Below are 23,833 nucleotides of genomic sequence, written 5' to 3'. Positions count from 1 at the left end.
CACGAGCGGCCCGCCGGCGGCCGCGGGTGGAGGGGGCGGGTCCTCGAGTGTCGGCGGCAGGAGGGTGGGCAGGCGGGCGGCAGGAGGGGCCGCGGCCGCCGCCGCCGCCGCCTGCTCGTCCGCGTCGCGGCTCTCGTCGTCCTCGCGCGGTGATGCCTGGGCCCCGTCGGGGGCTGCACCTGCCGGCTGCCCGTCACCCCGGCCCTCGCGGCGTGACCTCGGCCTCCTCACTCGCGCGGCGCGGCCCCTGACAGGCCGCGGCCTCCACAGCGCCCCGAGTCCTCCTCGCTCGCGGGCCGCGCGGGGAGAGCGCCCGGCCCCCGCCCCTCGCCGGCCGGCGGTCCTCAATGTCTCCCCGGCGGGGAGGGGGCTGCCTGGGAGACGCGCTGATCGGCCCCCCGGCGGAGGCCCGGCGGCGGCAGCAGCGACCAGCCCGGCGCCCCGAAGCCTCCCCCGGCGGCGGCGGCGTTGGCGGCGGCCTGGAGGAGCCGCGCACCCGCCGCCGCCCCCGGAGCCCGAGGAGAGGGCGGCGGGCGCCCCCCGGGGAAGATGAAGGCGGAGGGGGGCGACGCCTCCATGATCAACCTGTCGGTGCAGCAGGTCCTGAGCCTCTGGGCCCACGGGACGGTGCTGAGGAGCCTCACGGGTAATTGATGCGCCCGGTGGGGAGCGGGACGCGGCGCCGCCCCTCGCCTCCCGGCCCCCGCGTCACCCCGGCTCCGGAGCTCGCGGCCCCCGGTCCCGGCGTGGAGGATGGGAATGGGACCCGGTCCGTGCCCGTTCTGGGGGCGCCGACTCCGGCCCCCGAGCGCCCCCCGCCCCCGGGCTCCAGAGTGGCTGCGGACAGCCCACGACCCCCGCCTCGCTCCCTCCCGCCCTGCCTCCGTAGTATGCGCGGCACTGCTTTAGCGCCGCGTGTTAGTACAGTTAGCCTTTATTTATGCCCCCCCTCACCTGCATACAGACATACGCGCGCGCACACACACTTCCCCACCTGCATACACACACGCACACACATGCGCTTCTTGCTCTTCCGATCTTTTTCTAATTTAGCTCTTTCTAGCAAATCTCAAGTCGAATGCAGAACTTAAATTGCCTGCTCGCATTGATCGGTTTGCTTCAGATGTTAATTTTTTTTTTTTTTGCGATATAAATGACTCCTTAAGTAGATTATATTATATCACGGGCTGGACCAAGGTGTAGCGCGTTCTGAGCACTTTCTGCTTTTATCGTATATCTTCTTCCTCTTCTATCTCCTTTTGTCTCTTTCCCTCTGCCCTCAAGCTGCTGCCCCTGTGACATTTGATAATTCTGTGTATTTCCCTTCACAAGTCAAGGCTATCAGGAGAGAATTGGACTTAACATATTATAATAATTAACAGCAATTTCTGGTTGTAAAAGTGAGCCATAATACTCAGACTTTAAAAATAGAATTTGTAGGTCTGCTTTGTGAAGAAACTTCTAGCTTGGTTACTATAGAAATGCTTGCCTTATATCCTGAATTTAAAACATACCCTTTAAAGATGAGTGTTTACAAGAAAGTAATTTCAGTTGCGGTTTGATGACCCCTCAGTGCCTGCTTCTCAGTGAAAAATCTTACAGACATACTCAGGATTTAATTCTTGTATAAGAGCTAATTTGGATAGAGCATTAGTATTTCAAAACACATTATGTTAAACTGGTTAAGAGGATGACGAGTATTTTACAAATATAACCTCTCTTGATAGGGTACAAGATATTATAAAGTCTGGTATATATGAAATTCAGATATTCATAGAGAAAAATTGAGGGCTGACTTTAAAGACATTGGGTGTCTTGCATGTGGAAACTAAAATTAACATCAATTCTGGATTGATTCACTGACTTTTAATCTGTACTTATTTAACTCAGAGCACACCCATCTTACCTGATGGTTGCAGGTCGGGAACATGGTTTTAGTTCTGAAAAACTTAAATTGACATAAAAACCATTTTATAATTCAGTTGAATTTTGTGATATACTGCTTTATCTTACTTAGGGCTTTCTTTGTATTTATCCACTGTTAATTTTTCAAATGTTGTAAAATGAAAAATGAGGATTTGAGTATATGTATTTATATGTGTTAATGACTGTCTTAGCTCATCAGTGGATATTTAGAGAAAAGTAATTTTGGGAACCATAGAGTGAATGTAACTTAGCCTCCTGGCCAGAGTTAACAATATGTTGAAATACTTTTAAGATTCTGAATCATTATAGTGGCTTACAGTTCCCATTCAACCATTAAGATAACAATAGTAGTCTCAACCCAGGGTTAGCTCTAATAATCTCCTTATGTAATCTTAATAATCATCAGTTTCTCAATGGACTTTGCCATTTTGTAAAGAATATGGAATATGCTGAATATCCAAAACCAGGACTCAGGTGGGACGGAGGAGCATGGGAACCTCTTTTAGGAAATAAATACAATCTTGAGTATGCAAAATTCTGTGAAAATGGAGAAAACAGATTAGAAATAGGCTTCACCAGCAGGTGAATGTACCACATGTTAGGAACGACATCACTGCTAAAAAACGGACTCTGCAGGTGGTAACATTGTGACGTGGTTCCTTATGGCCTTCTCCATGCTGATCCCATATGCAGCTTGATCATTAGTTAAGAGATGCTTCCTGCAGTGCCATTTAGAAGTCAGTCTATTAAAAAGAAGTCAAACCTGACTTGTGAAGCAAGATAACTCCTGTTTCTTGAATGCCTGCTATGTATCAGGCACTTTACAAATAATTACTTGTAATCATCAGAATACAGTAGATTTACAGAGAAGCTCGGGGAGGTAAATTAAGTTGACTGACTTCATATAGCTCGAAATGGTTAAACAGGTCTGAAGCTCTGGCCTCTGCCTGCAGAACCGCTCCTTCTCCCTTTCCAAGCTGCTTTAGCTGCTCCTCTGTCCTCACACAAGACGAATTACTGGCTTCATCCTGCTACTTCTGCTCCTTGTACATGCTTTTGTTGTTACGTTTCTCAGTTACATTTTCCATTTTATTCGTGTCTTTGAGACTGTGAGCTTTCTGAACTTTGGGTCCTTGTGTAATTATGGAATTCTGGAACCCTAGCATGTTATATCTGGCACATAGTATATGCTCAATGCATGTGTTTTGAGCTTTTAAAACAATACTTCACAGATGCATGATTAAAACACTTTGGTTGCCTTATTTTTCAGCTACATCTGTTGGAATGAATGTGCTTTTAAGGAGGACATAAGGTGTTTAAGCAATTTATATAGATAATTGTCATACCTTTGAAACATATAAATGCTATTTTTGGTGCTAGTTGCCATTCTTTCATGTGTTTTATTTCATCTTTTCAACCATTTTGAGAGAGATTAATGTTTATCCTTATTTTGTAGATTCAGACATTGAAGCATAGAGTACCTTGCTTGGATCAGGTAGCTCATAAGTGAAAACTACTACTTTTTCAGATTGTGATGACTCATATTAAGTCAGAAGGCATTTTTGTCATCATCATAAACTTGGAGATGAAACTAGAAAGGAGCATAGTGTAGAACCAGGCTGATGTAGATTTTAGATCTAAAGACCAACTTTTAGAAACGAGTCTTATGTAAGTATTGCTTTGATAGAAATACATGTTTAAAAAGTGATAGGAACTAAAAATTAGAACTAGCTTAACACTTTGGAGATAGAGGTTATATAGTTTGGTTACTTCATTATAGAATCACTGAAATACACACTGCTGGGATCAAACGGTCATTTATGACAGGGGCAGGACTAGAACTGATGTTCACTGACTCTCAGTTCCGTACCTTTTGCTTTTATTCCACATCAGTTCTTGACTCAGGCAGGTCTGACAGATGATAAATCTTAAGGCACGTAAAAATCACTGTGTAAGTATTCACTCCAAATGAGCCCAAGAATGGGTGAATGGAACTAAATTTTTCCAGAAATAAAAGATACTGGACATTGTAAGATATTGACTAGTGATAATAATAGTAATAATCTTTCTAAAATGTTAAGTTGCCATAGTCTCTGAAAAAGTTAGTAACCCATATGTATTATATATCTAGTTTTAGAAATTATACCAGTTTCTGTCTGTGGTTTTCTCCTTCCAGGAAGACAGTAGTATGGGGAGTCCATATAGAGATGAACCCCTGGAGACCTCATCTTGTCACTGAGCAACTATTGCCAGGGTTCTCTTCTGTGTTTGTCACTTCCCAGTGGGTGTGATTCTCAGGATTCCCAAATTGTTTGTTAACTGTGTGTAGGTTATATGCTTATTCAGCTCACTCAAGTAGAGAGATAACGTGGTTTCCTTCCTTCTCAAGTATTTTTTCTTTCTCTGAATACGTCTTAGAGCCCTCCTCCTTGCCACAACTTAAAATTAGAATCAGTATGTATGTACTCTTTCAGTTTTGTGGTTAACCTGACTTTTAAAAAATGATCTACAGTGAAATGTATTCTTTTGCTTTATGTTTATTTTCTTCAGCTTACACTGGCTCCCAACCTTGTGTTCCCACCCAAGTTTGGTTGCTAAGAGTTTAGAGAAGAATTTTTTTACTTGAAAGGAGGCAGGATCCTTAGACCCTGGATAAACACAGTGCAGCTGGTGTTGGGAAAGGAATAACTGGTCCCCAGGAAAAAAAGCGAAGGTAGGCTGCACCCCTCTCCCAGGGTCAGCAGCAAATGTGGGAGCTGGTGCTGTCTTCTCTGTTGATACAAACACCGAGAAACTGGGAATTCAAACTGGAATGAAGGTCAGAGGTGTGTATGTGTGTTTATAAAATATATGTGTGCTTCTTTTCACTGTATACATACACACTATTATATTCCACCTTTAGACTTTGTAGTTGCTAAGCCACTTTAGTGTTAATCAGATTATCAGAATAAAAGAGGGAAAACAACTTGGTATCTGCTATTCATATTTGTAATTGTTCACATCTCTTACTGGGTTTGCCAGCTAGCTCAGTGGTAATCTGCCTGCCAAGCAGGAGACTGGGTGTTCGATCCCTGAATCGAGAACATCCCCTGGAGCAGGAAATGGCAACTCACTCAAGTATTGTTGCCCAGGAAATCCAATGAACAGAGGAGCCTGGTGGGCGCTACAGTTCAGGACGGGGTGGGGGGTGGGGGTCACAAAGAATTGGCTAGGACTCAATGACTAAACAGCAACAACACCTCATGCTCGTAGCCAGAACCTTTCTCTGGCGGTGCTCCCGAACGGGTTTGCTTCTCTGAGTGTTACCGTGTGTTCTAATGTCCCATTCCTAAAGGATCTATTATAGGAGGTGAGTTTATGTGGATAAAATTATTTCAGATGTCCACTTACAGATATGTTTTGTAAATGTAGTCTTTTTTAAAAATTAGTTAATTAATTTTAATTGGAGGCTAATTACAGTATTGTAGTGGTTTTTGCCGTACATGAATGACATGAATCAGCCATGGGTGTACACATGTCCCCGATCCTGAGCCCGCCTCCCACCTCCCTCCCCATCCCATCCCTCAGGGTTGTCCAGGGCGCCAGCTTTGAGTGCCCTGTTTCATGCATTGAACTTGCACTGGTGATCTGTCTCACATATGGTGATATACATGTTTCAGTGTAAATGTAGTCTTAAAGACAGTGTGCTACTTTTCAATATTTGTGCCCGATCCCCAAATTCACTTTTTCTGCAAACATGAAAAATCCCTTACTCCTTTGTGGTGCTGAGCCAATTAGTAAGTGACTTTTACTTTATAAAATTTTGTCATTTGGAAGACCTAGCTGTATATCTTGATCAAGAATGAAGCCACTATCATTTTTCAAAACTTAAAATTGTCATCTTCAGGCTTTTACTTTCTTAATTCCCACCTCATTATCTTTGAATCATGCATCTGTATCTTCTGGAAATACCACGTCCAAGGTCCAGATGATATTTCTTAAACCTAAAAGCAATTTCCAGATAAGTTTTGAGACTGTGTAGGCTATAAGTTTGATTCTTGAATAGTTAACTATCAGAATATAAACGTATTTCTCTTTTCTTGCTTAGTGATGGGAAGGAATGACCAGAAAGGTAAGATAATTCACAAAGAGGACTTGAAATAGCTGGAGATATTTTTCCTTTAGAAAGGAATCCTAAACAAAAGAGGAAGGAAGAGGCAGAGATGGGGAAGAGGAATTGGAATCAGGGTAGGAAACTGGTGTTAAGAATGGTCAGATATAAGAGGAGAGCCCAGAGAATCCAGAACACTGAACTTACCTTCAAATCAGATGAATAAGTCTAATGAGGCTCTGTTTACTGAACACCTACTACATGTCAGGTCCTGTGCAAAACATTTTGCATGCATTTCACTTCCTATAATCAAAGTGGCCATATAATGTATTGTTTCATTAAATGTATATAGAGGATTTATACTAAAAAGCAGCATCTAGCATTTTCAAGGGTCAGTCTTGTTGGGTATTTCTTGATCTTGAGTGATTTGCCAGTCTCTATGGTAAACACTGATAAACAAAAATGAGAAGGTCAGTCGTCCATAAGGAGTTCATAGTGTAGAAATGCTAACTAACTTTCAGGTTAATAGTACTCCATTGGTTTGTAGAGTTTGGGGAGAACCAAATAATGGCACTTTGAAGACAACAGAAGAGGTAGAGAGTAGAGAAAGAACGTGTTTAAGGGATGGTGGAGATGGAGGAGAGGCTGTTACCTGCTTTTAGGATGGTTCAGGATACTACCAGGTTTTGATTAAGTTTAAAAGTATAATATTGCTCTTGGGTATTAGTGTAGCTAGTAAGTTTTCATTTTAAACTTCTCTCCCTGTCCCGTCCCCTTCCATGAATGACTGTAATCTAACATGGTTTCTAAATCTTGCTACATGTCACAGTTACTTGGAGCTGGTTAAGGGTACGGTCCACAGCCCCAGTCCATAGCTATGGAATTAGGACCCTTGAGAACAGAGTCTAGGAAGGTACATTTTTAACTAGCTCTTAAGGTGATTTTAGTATTGAGAGCTTAAGGATTGGGAACACCAACTTTTTAAAAATTAAACTTTTTTGTGATCAATTTCTAACTGTGTTGTGATGTATAATGCAATCTAAATATGGAGTGTGTAGTATAGCTAAAGATGTATTAAAATTTCAACATAAGTGACTCATTTCCAGGAGGATGCTATAACCCAGTTTTTATAAAGTGACTGCCTTTTAACATTAGAGGATAATATTGTGTATTTAGTCACTCAGTTGTGTCCGACATTTTGCGACACCATGGACTGTAGCCTGCCAGGCTCCTCTTTCCAAGGGGATTCTCCAGGCAAGAATACTGGGGTGGGTTGCCATGCCCTACTCCAGGGGATCTTCCCAACCCAGGGTTTGAACTCAGGTCTCCCGCATTGCAGGTGGATTCTTTACCATCTGAGCCACCAGGCAAGCCCAGAGGATAATATTAGAATTTATCTTTAAAAAATGTTCTATTTATATGAGCTATTAGAAACAGAGAAGAATTCTTATTAAATAGTATTTTTTTTAATCCTAAACACTTTAGTTATATTTAATCTGAAGTTTATATATATGGGAGAACTAAACATTAACAATGTTTATGTGAATACATAATGTGCAGGTATCAGAACTTGCCCCCAACTAGGATAAATTGGATCCTGCTAGACTTTTGTATGCAAATGAGTAGTCTGAAGAAGTGATAGGATCCTTGAGTTTATGAGTCAATAAACTGAATTTTATCCTTGAATGCTATTAATATGCTCTTAACTTGAAAAACCACATATTTAACCAGGCCTCTGTTTCTTCATTTATAAGACAATCCAATGACAACACTTTTCATGTTGATGTTAAAGGAAAAATGATCTAAAAATATTAATGAGTTAAGAAAAAAGTTGAGAGATTTTATTATGAGTTAAGGAAAACACCCATTTGCATATAAGTTTGTTTTTTTAATCTTTAAAATGAAGCTTTCTTTTTAAAGTGGGGCTTCAGACCTTTAATGTGCTCATTTGTGGAGTGAGCTTTGTTTTTGTTTTAGTCGCTCAGTCCTGTCCGACTCTTTTGCAACCCCATGGACTGTAGCCCTCCAGGCTCCTCTCTGTCCGTGGGATTTCTCGGGCAAGAATACTGGAGTGGGCTCTCATTTCCTTCTCCAGGGGATCTTCTGACCCAGGGGTCAGCCCCACATCTCCTTCATTGCAGGCAAATTCTTTACCTGTGAGGTTTAAGACCTAGAAAAATCCCTGTGCTCTAAACACCATTTAATAATTAGTTTTTAGAATTGGGCTTTCTTAAAACTTGATTTAGGAAACTCTGGATTCAGTATCTGAGGATCCCTTCCAGTTCGGAGATTATCTCTTTTTGTTTGTTTTTTAACCTCGGTGGGGCATAACTGCTTCCTTGGGATTACTGTCATCCTATCAAAGGTATGACTGTTCTTACCAGGCCTGTGCATTGTTTGTTTTCCCCATTGTGCCTTCATGAATTTCTTCTGATCTGCCCTTCACTTGGACTCTTATTTAGATTTAACTTTAGAAATTTGTTACGTTGGGAGTTTCATTATAAGTTATGCTCATTGATGTGAAGAACTCCTATTTCAGTCTTCAGTGTAAATATCCCTTGGAAATACTGTATCATGAAGTTGTAAAACATTTTATCAATCCCTGAAAAGATGTTTTTTTTAGTTTGGTGACTGATTCAAACAAATACGTTGTTACTGAAATTTTTTTTGGTAGGATGTATAATTTAAGATGCTTAAAGGTGTATAAATAATAACAATGCAAACTATTAGATATTGTTCTAATTTCATAATAGACTCAGATTTTGACATTTAATTCTTATACATTTATAACTATGTAACTAATCAGTTATGAAAAGAGCAAATCAAATGGCATCTTTTAGGAAAATAGTGCTATTTTGGAACTATTTTAAATAGCCTTAAACTGATTTTTTAAAATAGCAAATGATATTGTTTTAAATTAAAAACTTGTTTTTCTAAGAATTTTCTTTTTTCTGTTCAATGATGAATACTGTAATTTAGTTTAAAATTATATAATTAGTTGATAAAAGGGTAATTTAATTTAAGTGGGTAATAAACAGTATTGTGATAAGCTCTGAGAGAGGCAGTAAACTAAAGTAGCTCTTGAAGGTGTCACAATTAAATTTTTAAACCAATGTGTTTGCCCCTTTTTAAGAAGTAGAAGCAGACAGCTATTAAATATCTATCATAGCTTTAACTTCTGCGTTAAATGAGGCTTCAAATGAACAAATGCAGCAGCTTATTTTTAAATCTGGTTAAAATACTAGAGTGATTAAAAATAAGAAACAATATATTTTCACTTTCTTTGTTGCTGATTGCTTCGTGGAGAGTTAGGTTCTCATTTTATGTTACCCTGCTGTCTGAAGAGCTTCCTTTAATATGCCATATAGCACAAATCTGCTGGCAGTTAATTCTCCCAGTTTTGTTTTTTCTGGAAAAAAACTTCATTCACCTTCAGTTTTGAAAGCTATTTCTCTTGAATATAGGTCCTGACTTTGCAGTTTTTTTTTTTTCCCTTTTAGTCTTTTAAAATGTTACTCTAGTTTGTCTTCTGATTTGGTGGTTTCTGATGAGAAGCTTGTGGTACTTTTTTAATCTTTGTCCCTCGGTAATACATCTCTTTCCTCTCTTTCTTTTTTCCCTTATTTCTTCTTCAGTATTTCCCTTTATCTTTGGTTTTAGGTCATGTACTCTGGTGTATCTAGGTATGATGCATGCGTGGTCTATTTTTGCTTTATTGTTCTTTACTTCTTTTGGGTGGTCTTTATCTTGCTTGGGATTCTCTGGGAGTGTTAGATTTGTGGTTTGATATCTTTCATTATTTTTAGGCTTTTCAGCCAGTATTTATTTAAATATTTTTCTTCTTCATGATCTCTTCCTTCTCCATCTGGGTCTCCAATTACATGTATGTTAAACCATTTGAATTGTTGCATAGCTCTTGTATGATTCCTCTTTTCCCTCCTCCTCCTACTTCTTTTCCTCATTCTTTTTTCTCATTGTATTTCAATTTGAGTAATTTCTGTTGGTCAACCTTTATGTTCACTGATAGTTTATTTTGTACATTTTTTATTGAAATATAGTTAGTTTACAGTGTTGTGTTAGTTTCAGGTTCACAGCAAAAGGATTCAGTTATGTATACAGAGACACATTGTGTTTTAGATTCCTTTCCCTTATAAGGTATTATAAGATATCGAGTACATACCTGTGTTATATAGTAGGTCTTTGTTGGTTATCAGTTTTAAATATAGTAGTGTATATATTTTAATCCCAGACTCCTAATTTATCCCTCCCTCTCTTTCCTTTTGGTAACCATAAGTTTGCTTTCTATGTCTATGAGTCTATTTCTGTTTTGTAAATAAGCTCATTGGTATCATTTTTTTTTTAGATTTCATATATAAGCAATATCATATGGTATTTGTCTTTCTCTGTCTGACTTAATTTCCTTAATATGATGATCTCTAACATTATTCATTCTTTTTATGGGTAATATTCTATTGTGTATATATACTTCATCTTTTTTATCCATTTTTCTCTGAATCAAAACTTAGGTTGCTTCCATGTCTTGGTGCTTGTAAATAGTGCTGCTGTGATAAGTTCACCTATTCTTTCTCAAGTATGTCGAGTTTACTGGTGAGCCCCTTAAAGGAAGTCTTCATCTTTGATATCACATGTTTTTGTTTGTTTTTGTTGAGGATTTTTTTTTTTCTTGAGGATTTTCATTTGACTTTTTCTTGGACTTTCTGTCTCTCTGCTGAAAATCCTCATCTGTTCATGTGAGTTGTTTACCTTTTCCATGACTATCTTAGACATGTTGGTTATAGTTAAAGTCCCTGTCTGCTTGTTTTAGAATCTGGCTCATCTGAGTCTGATCACTTTATTTTTTGATGATGAGTTGTTTTTCTTGTTTTTGAGAGTGTCTTATACTTTTTATTGAATTCAGGCCTTTGCATGTATAACAGTAGTGACCACGGTACATAATATTTGTGCCTGGAAATGAGCCTCCTCTGCTAGATGGGTAGGGTTCAGGTTCATTTAATTTCCTCAGGAGTGATCTGAGTTTGAGCTTCCTTGCTAGTGGTTAGGCTTCAGATTCTCTAGCAGGTGATGTTGCGCCTTGTACTCGGGGTGCGGGCCGGCGCTGCAGGGCCATCATCAGGGTTGGTGCTGTTGTCAGCTTTCCGCCGTCTCTGCAGGCCAGTAGCCTGCCCCCGCTCACAGCCTTGTTGCTCATTACTTGGGGTCGAGTTCTCTTCAGCCTCCTGCCCGAGACCCTGCATTTCTAGGGAATGCTGGGTGGAGACCTGTGGAGAAGAGCTTGCAGATGACCCTGTGCTCTCCTATGTCACTTTCTCCAGGCTGACAGGTTAACCGCACCCCTGGACCCCAACTTTCAGTTAGAATCTCAGCGCGTCTTCTTTCCCACTCACATGATACCCACTTGTTGCTCCTGTGCTTTGCCACAAGAGACCCTTTCCTCGGAGGGTCCCTCTTTGGAATTGTGTTTTCGTTATCTTGAAGGGTCACCTGACTGGTGGGCTTAAAAAAGCTGTGATTTTGTAGTTTATCTTTTTCTCATTGTTAGGGTGACAATGACATTCCTTAGAGTTTTCTGCATTCTAAATTTGATTCAAACTTGTATCTAATAACAGAATTGTTTTAGTAATCATAGATTAAAAATTTGACAAGTCATACAGTTAGGAAGATTAGAGATACTAAAAACTTGAGATTTACTCTTTTTAAAAACATGTCCCATAATATAAATGTATAGGTGATCTTCACAATTTTCTATTTGACATTTTCTTGCCTTTAGCTTCTTTACTGTTTGCTGCTCACCAACGTTGAATATACTGCAGATGTACCGAATATATTTCCCATGTTTCCATACCTGACGGCATATACTCTATTTAGCTGGGTCCGTAGCAGGAATTGGGGAAGCCAGACATCACATCTCCTCTCCTCCATCATCCAGGCTGTCAGCCAGTTCAGATATTTCACATTCTTTTCAACCCTCTGGCCACTGCCTAAGTCCAGGCCTCAGTTTCTCTTTGGATTCTTGAAACATTCTGAAATTCTCTCATCTCCATCTAGTCCCCCTTTCCCATATCTGCCAGGATAATTAATTTGTTTTAAAAGATAAATGTGATTGTGTCTCACTTCCTTGTTTAAAGTCTTTCATTGGCTCCTTATTACCTTCAGTGTTTGGGATGAAGTCTGCATCTTTAGGGTCTATAAGCAGCCTCCCCTCCCCAACAAAAGCAATTCTGGCCCCAGCCCACTTTGTAATCTGGAGCATCTTCTCTCGGTATTTCTTGGCAGTAGCCAAACCAGAGGTTGCCGGGCCTGAGAACCAGCCAGGCCTGAGAACCATGAGCCATTCTCCACCCCCACCTTCATCTGTCTCCAGTATGTTTTATCATTCGGTTCAGTGGTTCAGTCCTGTTTATTAACAATTCAGGTGGTACCAAATTCTCTTGGGATCTTTCTTGATATTTCTTCCTCTGGTTCTGTGTCCCTGTGGGTATATGTGCCCCATAGTTAGGTGGTAGCTAGGACTCATGGATCATACTCTGCCAGTCCCTGCTCTAGGTGATTTTCTCAGATTATAAAGGCATCATCTCCCTGAAATTTAATGAGCCGCCCGTGTGGGACACATCCCCAAGACAGAGAGGTCTCATGTCAGAAACTCAGGGGGGCAATTGCCACACCTTAGATTTGCTGGAAGCTTGAGATAACTCAGTTTGAACACGGATTAGTTAAACATCCAATGAGGACCACTTCTATTAAGAAGATAGAAACTATGAGCAGCCCCCAGATTCAGTCTTACTGGGATATTATTGTCACCTCAAGGCCTGGAGTGTGTTGAGTACATATAAGTGTTCAGTATGATTTTGTTAGAAGAGTTAGATCTACTATAGAGGATTAAAGATAATATTTAGTGTTTGTCTAGTGAGATACGCTTTGTTGTTTTTATGCCTTTGGGATTTTTTTTTTATAGGTACCTCATGTGTAACCTTAGCCTAGAGCAGTGATTTCTGTCTTTATTGCATGTCATGATTGATAAAGGCAATGAAAATAGAGTTGTTTAGGTCCCCCATCTAGAGATAGTTTTAGTTGCTCTGTGGGTAATTCTTGTGAGCAACCTGGGTTGAGAAGCATTGGCCTCACACAGCATCTTATTTGATGAATTCTAGAATGAAAAATTATTTTTAAAAGACAGTGTATCTGCAGTAAAACGAACAGAACTTCAGGCTGGTTACTAAAACATAACCAGTGAAGAGTAAAATAATAATCACGCATATCCTCTTGTACTTTTAGAAGATAGCCGTTATTTTCTGTGTTTCTCTGTACCTATTATTTTTAAATAAATATGGGGTCATACAATATGTACCATTCTTTGAATTGTTTTTACTTAGTTAAATATACTCTAGAGAAATTCATTTCCCAGAAATAATTTTGTCCAAGGATTAAAAACAAAAGCACAGAAGATAATTTCTAGTGACTTGGCAACCAGGGCTGATGAGAGATCCAGACTGGGAGCGAGGCTGTTTCTAGTATTGCTTGGAGGCTGGAACCGATCACTGCTCCCCTGCTTCTGATCCCGCTGAAGGTAAACACACATACACACACACACAAACACACACACACACACAGCAAGAATGATCACACATGACAAGAACGAACACACACATACACACTGGAACAGATCGCAGCTCCCCTGCCTCTGATCCCGCTGAAGGTAAACACACACACACACACACACACACACACACGGCAAGAATGATCACACATGACAAGAAGGAACACATACACACTGGAACAGATCGCAGCTCCCCTGCCTCTGATCCCACCGAAGGTAAACACACACACACACACTGTTTGTTTTACTGCAGATACACTGTCTTTTATTTTATTTATTTTTTTTTTATTATTTTTTTTTTTACACTGTCTTTTAGAAACAGTTTTTCATTCTAGAATTCATCAAAGGAGAAGATGCTGTGTGAGGCCAATGCTTCTCAACCCAGGCTGCTCACAAGAATTACCCACAGAGCAACTAAAACTATCTCTAGACGGGGGACCTAAACAACTCCGTTTTCATTGCCTTTATCAGGGCAGTGATTGAATGGATGGCATACTTCTGTTTTGGAGAGAGTGTTTTTTAATGTTTTGTGTTTTGTTGAGCACCAGCGGAAGCCCCCATCTGGCCTCCTCCTTTCCTGGTTGCTCAGTTGCTGGAAGCGCAGGTTAGGCGGGGTATGACTGGGAAGAGCAGACGGGGCCTCTGGGTTGCTCCTGTGAGTCTTGCAGGGTACACCGGTTGAAAAGGTGGTCACCCTGCTCTCCTGGTCTCAGCACCTCTTCCTTCTCTGGGGCTCTGGGGCATCTGTCTTTACTCTTAGAGGCCTGCAGTTAGTTCTCCAGGTGTCCTGCATTTGCAGAAGTGAGTCAGGCCTTAGACAGACTTGTTTATCTGGAGTAGCTCCAGGTCTTGGGAGGCCCTCCCTGTTTACTGACGGGGTGGTTGGTATTGATCTATCAGATAATTTAAAATAGTAGTAACAACATGCAACCTAAATTAATTGTAGATATTCTGAGCAGCAGTTTTTTTTTTTTTTTTTTCTGTGATAAAGAGTACGATAAAAAAAAGAGAAGAAACAAATAAATTTGAGTTTGGGTAGTTTGTGCTCAGTCTGCTTGAGGGATAATCCTGGACTGATCCTTACAGGACTGTTTGAGATTCTGCCTTTTGGTTATATCATTCTTTGATATTTGGGGATTTTATAAGACATTAGACTTAAAAATTTACTTTTCCTAATTACTGAGTAAATTTATTGTTGAGGTCAATAGCTATATAGTCAGTAGGCAGACAGCATTACTTAATAATGTCAGATAATTCCTGCTCGTAGTGTTAGATATAGTCGAGAAATTTTTCACCCCACCTTCATGACAAGGACAATGAATAAAATTGCCTTTGGGGGTTCGATCGTAAGAAGCGGGCTTCGGGACCAAGGCAAAGGACTGATGCCCGACTCCTCTTATTAAGAGCAGGCGCCTGCTACAGAGTCTTTCCTCATCTCAAAGCTCGCTTGATGAAAATCTCCCCACCCCCTATTTTTGTTCTCATATTCTCACTTTGTTAGATTCACTCTGAAAAGTTAGATCTTTTAAAATACAAATATCATCTGGGCAAGTTAAGTGTTTTTATCTTTAATGCATTTATTATAAATTGAAGCTATTTGGGAGTGACAGCATGAAAGCATTGTTTCCCTGAAAGCTGAGAGAGAATCCTCTGAAAGGCAAGCTTTGTCTGTTTTTCCTTAATCACAAGCGTCTCTCTCTTCTGCCATATAGAAGCATGCGTGGTACTTTAACACAGAGATTTATCAGATTTCTCTTCCTTGAAATTATCAGTCCATTCTAAGTGTCAATTCTTAAGAATTTGGCGGGGTGAAACTGATTTTTTTTAAAAATCTGTTTTCTATATGGCCTCCCTTTTAAAAAGTAAACCTTTAATTTTGGGATAATTGTAGATTCCCATGCAGTTGTGAGAAATAATACAGAGAGAACCCAAGTGCCCTTTACCCCAGTTGAAAAGTGAAAGTTGCTCAGTCGAGGCTGACTGTGATCCCATGGACTATACAGTCCATGGAATTCTCCAGGCCAGAATACTAGAGTGGGTAGCCATTCCCTTCTCCAGTGAATATTCCCAACCCAGGGATCAAGTCCAGGCCTCCCACATTGCAGGCAGATTCTTTACCAGCTGAGCCACAGGGGAAGCCCAAGAATACTGGAGTGAGTAGCTTGTCCCTTCTCCAGTGAATCTTCCCAACCCAGAAATTGAACTGGGGTCACCTGCGTTGCAGGCGGATTCTTCACCAACTGAGCTATACCCCAGTTACCCAACAGGAACATCTTGGAAAAACCACTGTATAATACCAAAACGAGGATGTTGACCTTGATACAATCCACCAACCTTTTTCAGATTTCACAGGTGTTACTTGTACCCCTGTACTCATGTGTGTGTTTGTATTTAGTTCTTTACAGTTTTATCACTTGTATGGTGTATACCACTGCAATCAAATACAGAACAACTCCATGGCTGCAAAGATCCCCTGTGTTTGTACCCATCTTAAGACAAGAAGTCCCCCAGTTCCTCTCCCCCAAGTCCCTGACACCCACCACCCTATTTTCTGTTTCTGTTGACTTGACTACTTTAGATACCTCATAGAAGTGGATTTTACCAGTATTTGTCCTTTTGTGACTGGTTTATTTTACTTAGCATAATGTCCAGAAGATTCATACGTGCTGTAGCATGTGAGGAATTTTCTCCCAATGAATAATATTCCATTGTATATATAAACCTCATTGTTTATTAATTCATCCATCTATGAACACTTGAGTTGCTTCCACCTCTTGGCAATGGAGAATAATGTTATTGTAAACATGGCTGTGTAACTGTCTCTTCATGCTCCTGCTTTAATTCTTTTGCATACATACCCAGAAGGGGAATTGCTGGATCAAATGGTCATTTTTTTTTTAATTTTGGAGGAACTACCACACTGTTTTCCATAATTGATGCCCTGTTTTACATTCCCATCAGCAGTGTATATCTGTACTCCAGTGATGTTTGAGTAAATAAGTTTTAATTAATCCATTTTTGTTCTCTTTATTCATGACTATTTTATTGCCCTTCTTTTTTACTTGATAGAGAGTGAACAAATAGCACATAGCAGATGAAATATTTTGCACTACAGAATGTTTGTGTACCAAGGCTGATCCTCAAGGTGACATCTGAATATTTTGGAGTCAGTTCTTTCAGCTATAAATAACAGAAACTTTAAATGGGCCAATTAAAAAGGATTTCATTACAAGGCGGTTTTATCACGTTGAATCTAAGGGTATTAACATGGCAGGGCTGTATGTAGCACTGAAATAAGGAATCTGGTTGTCCCTTGCCTTTGCTTCTGTTTTTCTTTCATCCTGTTATCATGGATTTCATCACGTGATGATGAAATGACTGTTCACAAAGCCTGAGCCCTTCAGGTTCAGCCATCCAAAGACTGAGGTGCTTGGTTTTGGTCCCAGTTCAGAGTCCCCAGGGGACGGGGCTGATGGGCCCAGTTTGTACCAGTGGCCTGTGCAGATGTTCGTCCCCACAGACACGGTCAGGGGGTGGAGTCAGCGCGAGGACAGGCAGCCTCTGCACGAACCACGTGCACTGATGGGGGGGCAGGTGGCCAGAATGAAAGGGAGTGGGTGCTCGAGAGAGGCCATGGGGCATGCCTGTCGGGTGTCTGCAGCCGAGACTTCAGTGAAAGCAGCTGAGACTGCATTGATGAGTTCTGGGTGAGGACTAGTATACTACCTGAGACAAAGAACTTAAAGAATTCTGACCGATTCTTTAGTATACAAAGTCGAGAGCCAAGAGGGAAAGGACCTGAAATTCTTAAAATCGTAAAAGACAAAAATCATTGACTCACTTCTGGAATTATTTGAATTAAGGGGTAGTTTTTTTTTTTTTTTTTAAGGTCTGGACACTTAGTATAGAAAATTATATATCAGACAGCAGTTAATTAACTTATATAATTTATTCCAGGAGATTTGCAAACAAGAGGTTGTATCAGAGAAAATAATAGAGCATAGCTGTGTGGTGGGGACATTTAGAGGAAATTGGAGTGTGGCTTTGACCTGGTGAAGTCATGGAGGGCTTGATTTCCTCATCAAGCTGTAGTAATGATGATAATTGTTAAAACTTACTTAGTACTACTATGTATCAGGTATTGTACTGGGCATTTTTTTTTTTTTTTTTTTTTTTGGGGGCATGTTTGTATCTGTGATCTCTGTTAACCTTCATCCAGACCATGGGTGCTCACGCTTCCTTACACTGGATTTTTCCAAGACGTTTTCCAGCACAGTTTTCAACGCCTTGCTTTCCCTTTCAGAGATGTGGTACTGGGTCTTCCTCTGGGCCCTCTTCTCCTCTCTGTTCGTCCATGGTGCTGCCGGAGTGCTAATGTTTGTGATGCTGCAGAGGCATCGGCAAGGGAGAGTCATCTCCGTCATCGCCGTCAGCATCGGGTTTCTGGCTTCCGTGACTGGAGCGATGATCACTAGTAAGTGGATGCTGTTTTAAGAACCTCATTTTATATGCACATACAGTTTGGGGCTTTTTCATTATAGCTTATTGTGTGTGTGTGCATAGTTGCACAGTCACGTCCAGCTCTCGGCGACCCTATGGGCTGTAGCCTGCCAGGCTCCTTTGTCCGTGGGATTTTTTTTATAGGTTATTAGAAGATATTAAATGTAGTTCCTAGCCCTACACAGTAGTCCTTGTTACCTATTTTTTCTATAGTAGTTTGTATCTGTTAATTCCAGGTTTCTCCCTCCCCCTGCCTTCCGCTTTGGTAAACATCACTTTGCTTTCTGTGTCGGTGAGTCTGTTTCTGTTTTGTAAATAAAGTTTATTTGTATCATATTTTATCCACATCCAAGTGATGATGTATGATGTTTGTCTTTTTCTGTTTGACTTCACTTAGTACATTGATCTCTAGTTCCATCCATGTTACTGCAAATGGCATTATTTCATTCTTTTTTAATTGCTGAATAATATTCCACTGTGTATGTATACTGTATCTTTATCCATTCGTCTATCAATGGACATTTAGGGTGCTTCCATGTCTTGGCTATTTTAAACAGTGCTGCGATGAACATGGGGGTACATACATCTTTTTTTAATTAGAGTTTTCTCCAGTTATATAACCAGGAGTAGAATTGCTGAATCATGTGGGGCCTCCCTGGGGTTCAGATGGTTAAGAATCTGTCTGCAATGTGGGAGACCTGGGTTCGATTCCTGGGTCAGGAAGATCCCTGGGGAAGGGAATGGCAATCCACTCCAGTACTCTTGCCTGGAGAATCCCGTGGACAGAGGAGCCTGGCGGCTACCGTCCACGGCATCGCAGAGAGTCAGACACTGCTGAGCAGTTAACACACACACACGCACACACACAGTAACTGTATTTTTAGTTGGTAAAGAACCTCTGTACTGTTCTCCAAGGTAGCTGTCCCGGTTTATATTCCCAGCAGTGTAGGAGGGTTCCCTTTTCTCCACACTCTCTCGAGCATTTATTATTTATAGGCTTTGTAATAATGACCATTCTGACTGGTATGAAGTGATATCTTATTGTAGTTTTGATTTGCATTTCTCTAGTAATTAGTGATGTTGAGTATCTTTTCATGTGCCTGTTGGACATCTGTATGTCATCTTTGGGAAAATATCCATTTAGATCTTTTGCCCATTTATTGATGGGGTTGTTGGTTTTTTTTTTTTTTTAATATTGAGCTTTATGAGCAGCTTGTATATTTTGGAAATCGTTAGCAAATATTGGTCCCATCATTAGCAAATATTTTCTCCTGGTTCATAGGTTGTCTTTTTCATTTTGTTTATGTTTCCTTTGCTATGCAAAAGGCTTTTAAGTTTAAATAGGTGCCATTTGTTTATTTTTTGCTTTTGCTTCCATTTCTCTGGGAGATGGATTGAAGAAAAGATTGCTGCAATTAATTTTAAAGAATGTCCTGCCTATGTTTTCCTCTAGGCATTTTATAGTATCCAGTGTTAGTTAGGTCTTCAATCCATTTTTAGTTTATTTTTGTTTGTGATATTAGAGAAGGTTCTAATTTCATTCTTTTAGATGTAGCTTCTCAGTTTTCCCAGAACCACTTATTGAAGAGACTGTCTCTTCTCCATTTTATATTCTTGCCTCCTTTGTCAGAGATTGACTGACGATAATCGTGCACTTCCTTCTTAAACACAAGCTGTTACGATATACATCTCCCCTGGCCTGCTGGAGATTATTAGCCACTTTACGGCGTCCTCCAGTCATCTTCAGGTTTTCTACTGCACCGCCTCGTGTGTGTGTCCTGCAGGCCCCAGGTTCATGCCCTCTGACCTTCACCTCTTACCGCAGCAGTGAGGCCCCCGCTCCAGCCTTGGGTTCTGCTGTGCTAGGTAAGCCAGGACTTTGATGTGTCCTGTTGAGCCTGGAGGGGCCTCAGCCACTTCCTTCACGTGGTTCTGCTCCACACTGGGTGCTCCTGTCTGCTGCTGTGGTCTCATCACCGCCAGGAAACAGTAGCACTTCTGTTGCTGGTCACTTGGCCTGCTTCCACGAGGCCAGGGCAGCTGCCTGTCACCACTGGGTGTGTGCAAGACCCTCCTTACCTCAGAGATGAGAGGAAATCTGTTTCTGCCTAGCTCTGCGGCCCCCCTCCTCCTGTGCCCACAGTCACCTTTCCCCGGGGTGATCAGCATGCCTTGCCTGAAGACAGAGCCCTGTCCCTGGGGCTCTGGGTCTGTCCTGGGCACAAATGAGATAGCCCTAAGCTGTGGGAAGCCGTGAGCAGTCTATTTTCTCTTCCTCTCCTCATTTACTATTCTTGCGTGTCATCTTGTGTTAGGTTTTTTGTTGGTGCTGTATTCGCCTGTAACTTTCTCATGCGCTCCTTCATGCCCTTTGCCGTAGCGCTTAAAACAAGCAGTCAGGTTTAGCTGCAGCACCAGGGGAACAGAGTGGGGTAACAGGAAATGCAGCTAGGACAAGCCAGATCCTCAAAAGATCTTGGAAGGTCAGCCGAGTTTGGACTTTCTTCTGCAGGCCACGGAAAGCAAGTAGATATTTTAGAAAGGGATTGGCAAGGGGCAGAGCAGTTGACTAGGAAAATTGGTTTTGTGGCTGAATGTAGAATAAATATATGTGAAGGAAGAACCAAAAGGAAACTCTGAGAGAGCAGGGACCTTGCCTGTCTTCATCACTACTGAATCTCCAGCAATAAAACAGCACCTGGAATGTAACAGATCCTCAGGAAATACTGGTTGGATAGATGGATGTAGTGGGGGAGGAAGCACAGAGGACAGGAAGAAGAAAGTGGAGGAGGGAAGAAGGGGGGAAGGGAGATAGAAGAGTTCAGGCTTTAATTTTTGGTCTGAATTTGAGGCTGGATCTGAACTAGCCTGTGGCCATCAGATGGAAAAGAGTTGCTGTAAGGACTTCACAAAGGGTAGAGTCCAGATTAGCCGTTGCTCACTGTGGAGACACACAAGGAGACCCGAAAAGGGGCGGCTCATGGCTTTGATGTGGCCGCTGCTGTAACTGTGGAACCGTGAGCCGAGGCGGAAGGACGAAGGAACAGCTTGTTCAGAAGCCAAAAATAGTGTGTGTGTTACACGTGTGTTTACTGGTGTAAATCATTGTGAAATTTAAAGAGAACATTATTCTACTTCCATTTATCTCTAATGATGGGTGTATATGTTGCTTTCAACTCAGTCAAGAATAAAATAATGATTTTAGAAACTGCAGTGTTATATTTAAAATTCCTTACAAATGTGTTTGGGCTTCCTTGGTGGTTCAAACTGTAAAGAATTTGCCTGGAGTGCAGGAGACTTGGATTTGATCCCTGGGTTGGGAAGAGCCCCTGGAGAAGGGAGTGGCAGCCCACTCCAGTATTTTTGCCTGGAGAATTCCATGGATAGAAGAGCCCAAGGGCTACAGTCCATGGGGTCACAAAGAGTCGGACATGACTGAGTGACTATCACAAACATGTCTGACACAATTTCAAGTAAAAACTTGTATCCAGGTTAACAGTAAAGCATACCAATTTCTTCTGGCTAATTTTCTAACCTGCAAACACTTGAGTTAAGAAAACTATCCAATGTGAATATTTACCTGCATTTATTTTCTTAAATGCATTTTGTGAGCACTAGCACAGTCACAGCTATATATTCAGTTCAGCAAAATGATGACTGGCTGAATATAGACACATAACTATTATATTTTACTACCTCTTAGATTTTTATTTCTTGGATAGCGTGAATTTTCATTTTAATTAGTACTGATAGTTAATACCAGAATTGGGAGGAAATGGGTTTCTATATAATACCATTGCTTGGCATTGTATTGCTGTCTAATTTTAGCAAGTCTGAGGGCTAAAGTGACATCTCTTTGTTGGTTTGATTTGCATTTCTCTGATTACTAATGTATTTGAACATCTCTTTCTATTCTTACTATATATTTAGTTTTTTTCCCCTGCAAATTGCTACTTTTAATTCTGTGCTTTTCTTTTGGGGTCCTTGTTCCTTATTAAATGATAGATGTTTCTTAGATGTATTGGTGTCTTGTTGGTTTAGTACTTCTCAAATAACTTCTCTGTCTTTTAGCAGTACCTTCATCCATGATATTGTTCATTGAGCAGAAATTCTTTTTCCGTGTAACCAGCTTAAAGAGTTTTTTACCTGTGGTTTATAATTTATAATTTTATTTACATTCTCCCCCACACTAAGGTCAAAAGATATTCTGATATATTGTTTTGTTAATTTTATAGTTTTACCTTTGTAGTAAAGTCTTTATCTAGAGCAGGACTGAGCAAACATTTTCTTGAAAGGCCAGATAATAACTATTTTAAACATTGCAGGCTAGGTGGTCTCTGTCACAACTCTCCAGCTCTACCATTAGGGCTTAAAAACAGCCATAGATACTGGTAAATGAATGGGCGTGGTTTCTTCCAGTAAAACTTTATTTGCAAAGGCAGATGTTGGATATTCAGGTCATAATCTGCCTTCCGGTCTAGAGTCTGTCTTCATTTTTGGAACTAGGTAGGATTTCAGGTGGTTGTTTTTTTTTTTCCCTTCCACATAGTAAGTCGATTTTTACCACACCCTAAAAAAAAATCCATCCATTAATTCATCTTTTTTTGTATACTATGTTCTCAAGGTACATGGATCTGTCTCTGAACTCTGTTCTGATTTTTTTAGTCTTTAGCTGTTTCAGCAAGGCCTCATTTTTTGTCTCTCTTGTTTTGTACTATTTCTTAAAATCTGGTAGAGCTGGTCCTTCATTTTTTTTCTTTTTCAAAGTTCACATAACTATTCGTGGACCTTTATTCTTTCACATAAATTTTAGAATATGGCTACTGAATTCCTCAAAAGTATAACTGTGATTTTTGTGGGGATTTAATACAAGGTAGAGGTTGATTTATCCCGCTCCAGTACTCTTGCCTGGAAAATCCCATGGATGAGGAGCCTGGTAGGCTGCGGTCCATGGGGTCTCGAAAAGTCGGACACGACTGAGCGACTTCACTTTCACTTTTCACTTTCATGCATTGGAGAAGGAAATGGCAACCCACTTCAGTGTTCTTGCTTGGAGAATCCCAGGGACGGGGGAACCTGGGGGGCTGATGTCTGTGGGGTCACACAGAGTCGGACATGACTGAAGTGACTTAGAAGCAGCAGCAGCAGAGGTTAATTTGGGAAGAATTTACATATTATTCCACCCCAAAACATGTAATGTATTTCCATTTGTTCAGATCATTTTCTGCTTCTTTTGTTAGAGTTCAAAAGTTTTTTTCCCCAATAGAACAGTTATACATTTTGATGAAGTTAATTCCTAAACCCTTATTACATTACGGTTGTTGTACATGGTATCTTTTTAAATTATGTTGTTTAGTTTTATTAGTATAAAGAATTGCTGTTTTTTAAGTAAAGCTTATGAAAGATTAATAACAAAGCAAAAAACTAATTTTCTAGAGAGATAATAAGGTGAATATATTGCTGCCTTAGCTCTAAAACAGTTAAGACAGAAATAAAATATGGGATAAAATAGAAGAAGTAACTACAGGCTTGACAATAAAGGTAGAATAAAGAATTATAAAAATAGCAGTTTTAATAAAACAGCTATATATTCCTAAATATAAATTGTCAAAATTGGCATAAGAAGAAATAGAAAATATGAGTAATACAATAAATATCATTAAACAGTTGAAATATTGAAGACCCAACCTCCTTGAAAGAAG

General features: G+C 40.5%; 1 protein-coding gene across 1 annotated transcript in view; it reads left to right on the top strand.

Moving 5' to 3' along the window:
* Positions 1 to 515: 515 nt before the first annotated feature.
* The window catches only part of TMEM170B (transmembrane protein 170B), a 30,641-nt gene continuing 7,323 nt past the window's right edge, over positions 516 to 23,833 (top strand). The window contains exons 1-2 of the mRNA XM_043908551.1: positions 516 to 646; positions 17,935 to 18,105. Coding sequence (XP_043764486.1) covers positions 550 to 646; positions 17,935 to 18,105 — 268 coding nt within the window. The 5' untranslated portion in view covers positions 516 to 549. The remainder of the gene's footprint in view (positions 647 to 17,934; positions 18,106 to 23,833) is intronic.

The sequence above is a fragment of the Cervus elaphus genome, chromosome 7 (assembly GCF_910594005.1).
Source record: "Cervus elaphus chromosome 7, mCerEla1.1, whole genome shotgun sequence".
Lineage (NCBI taxonomy): Eukaryota > Metazoa > Chordata > Mammalia > Artiodactyla > Cervidae > Cervus > Cervus elaphus.
This window is presented reverse-complemented; position numbering and strand designations above follow the sequence as displayed.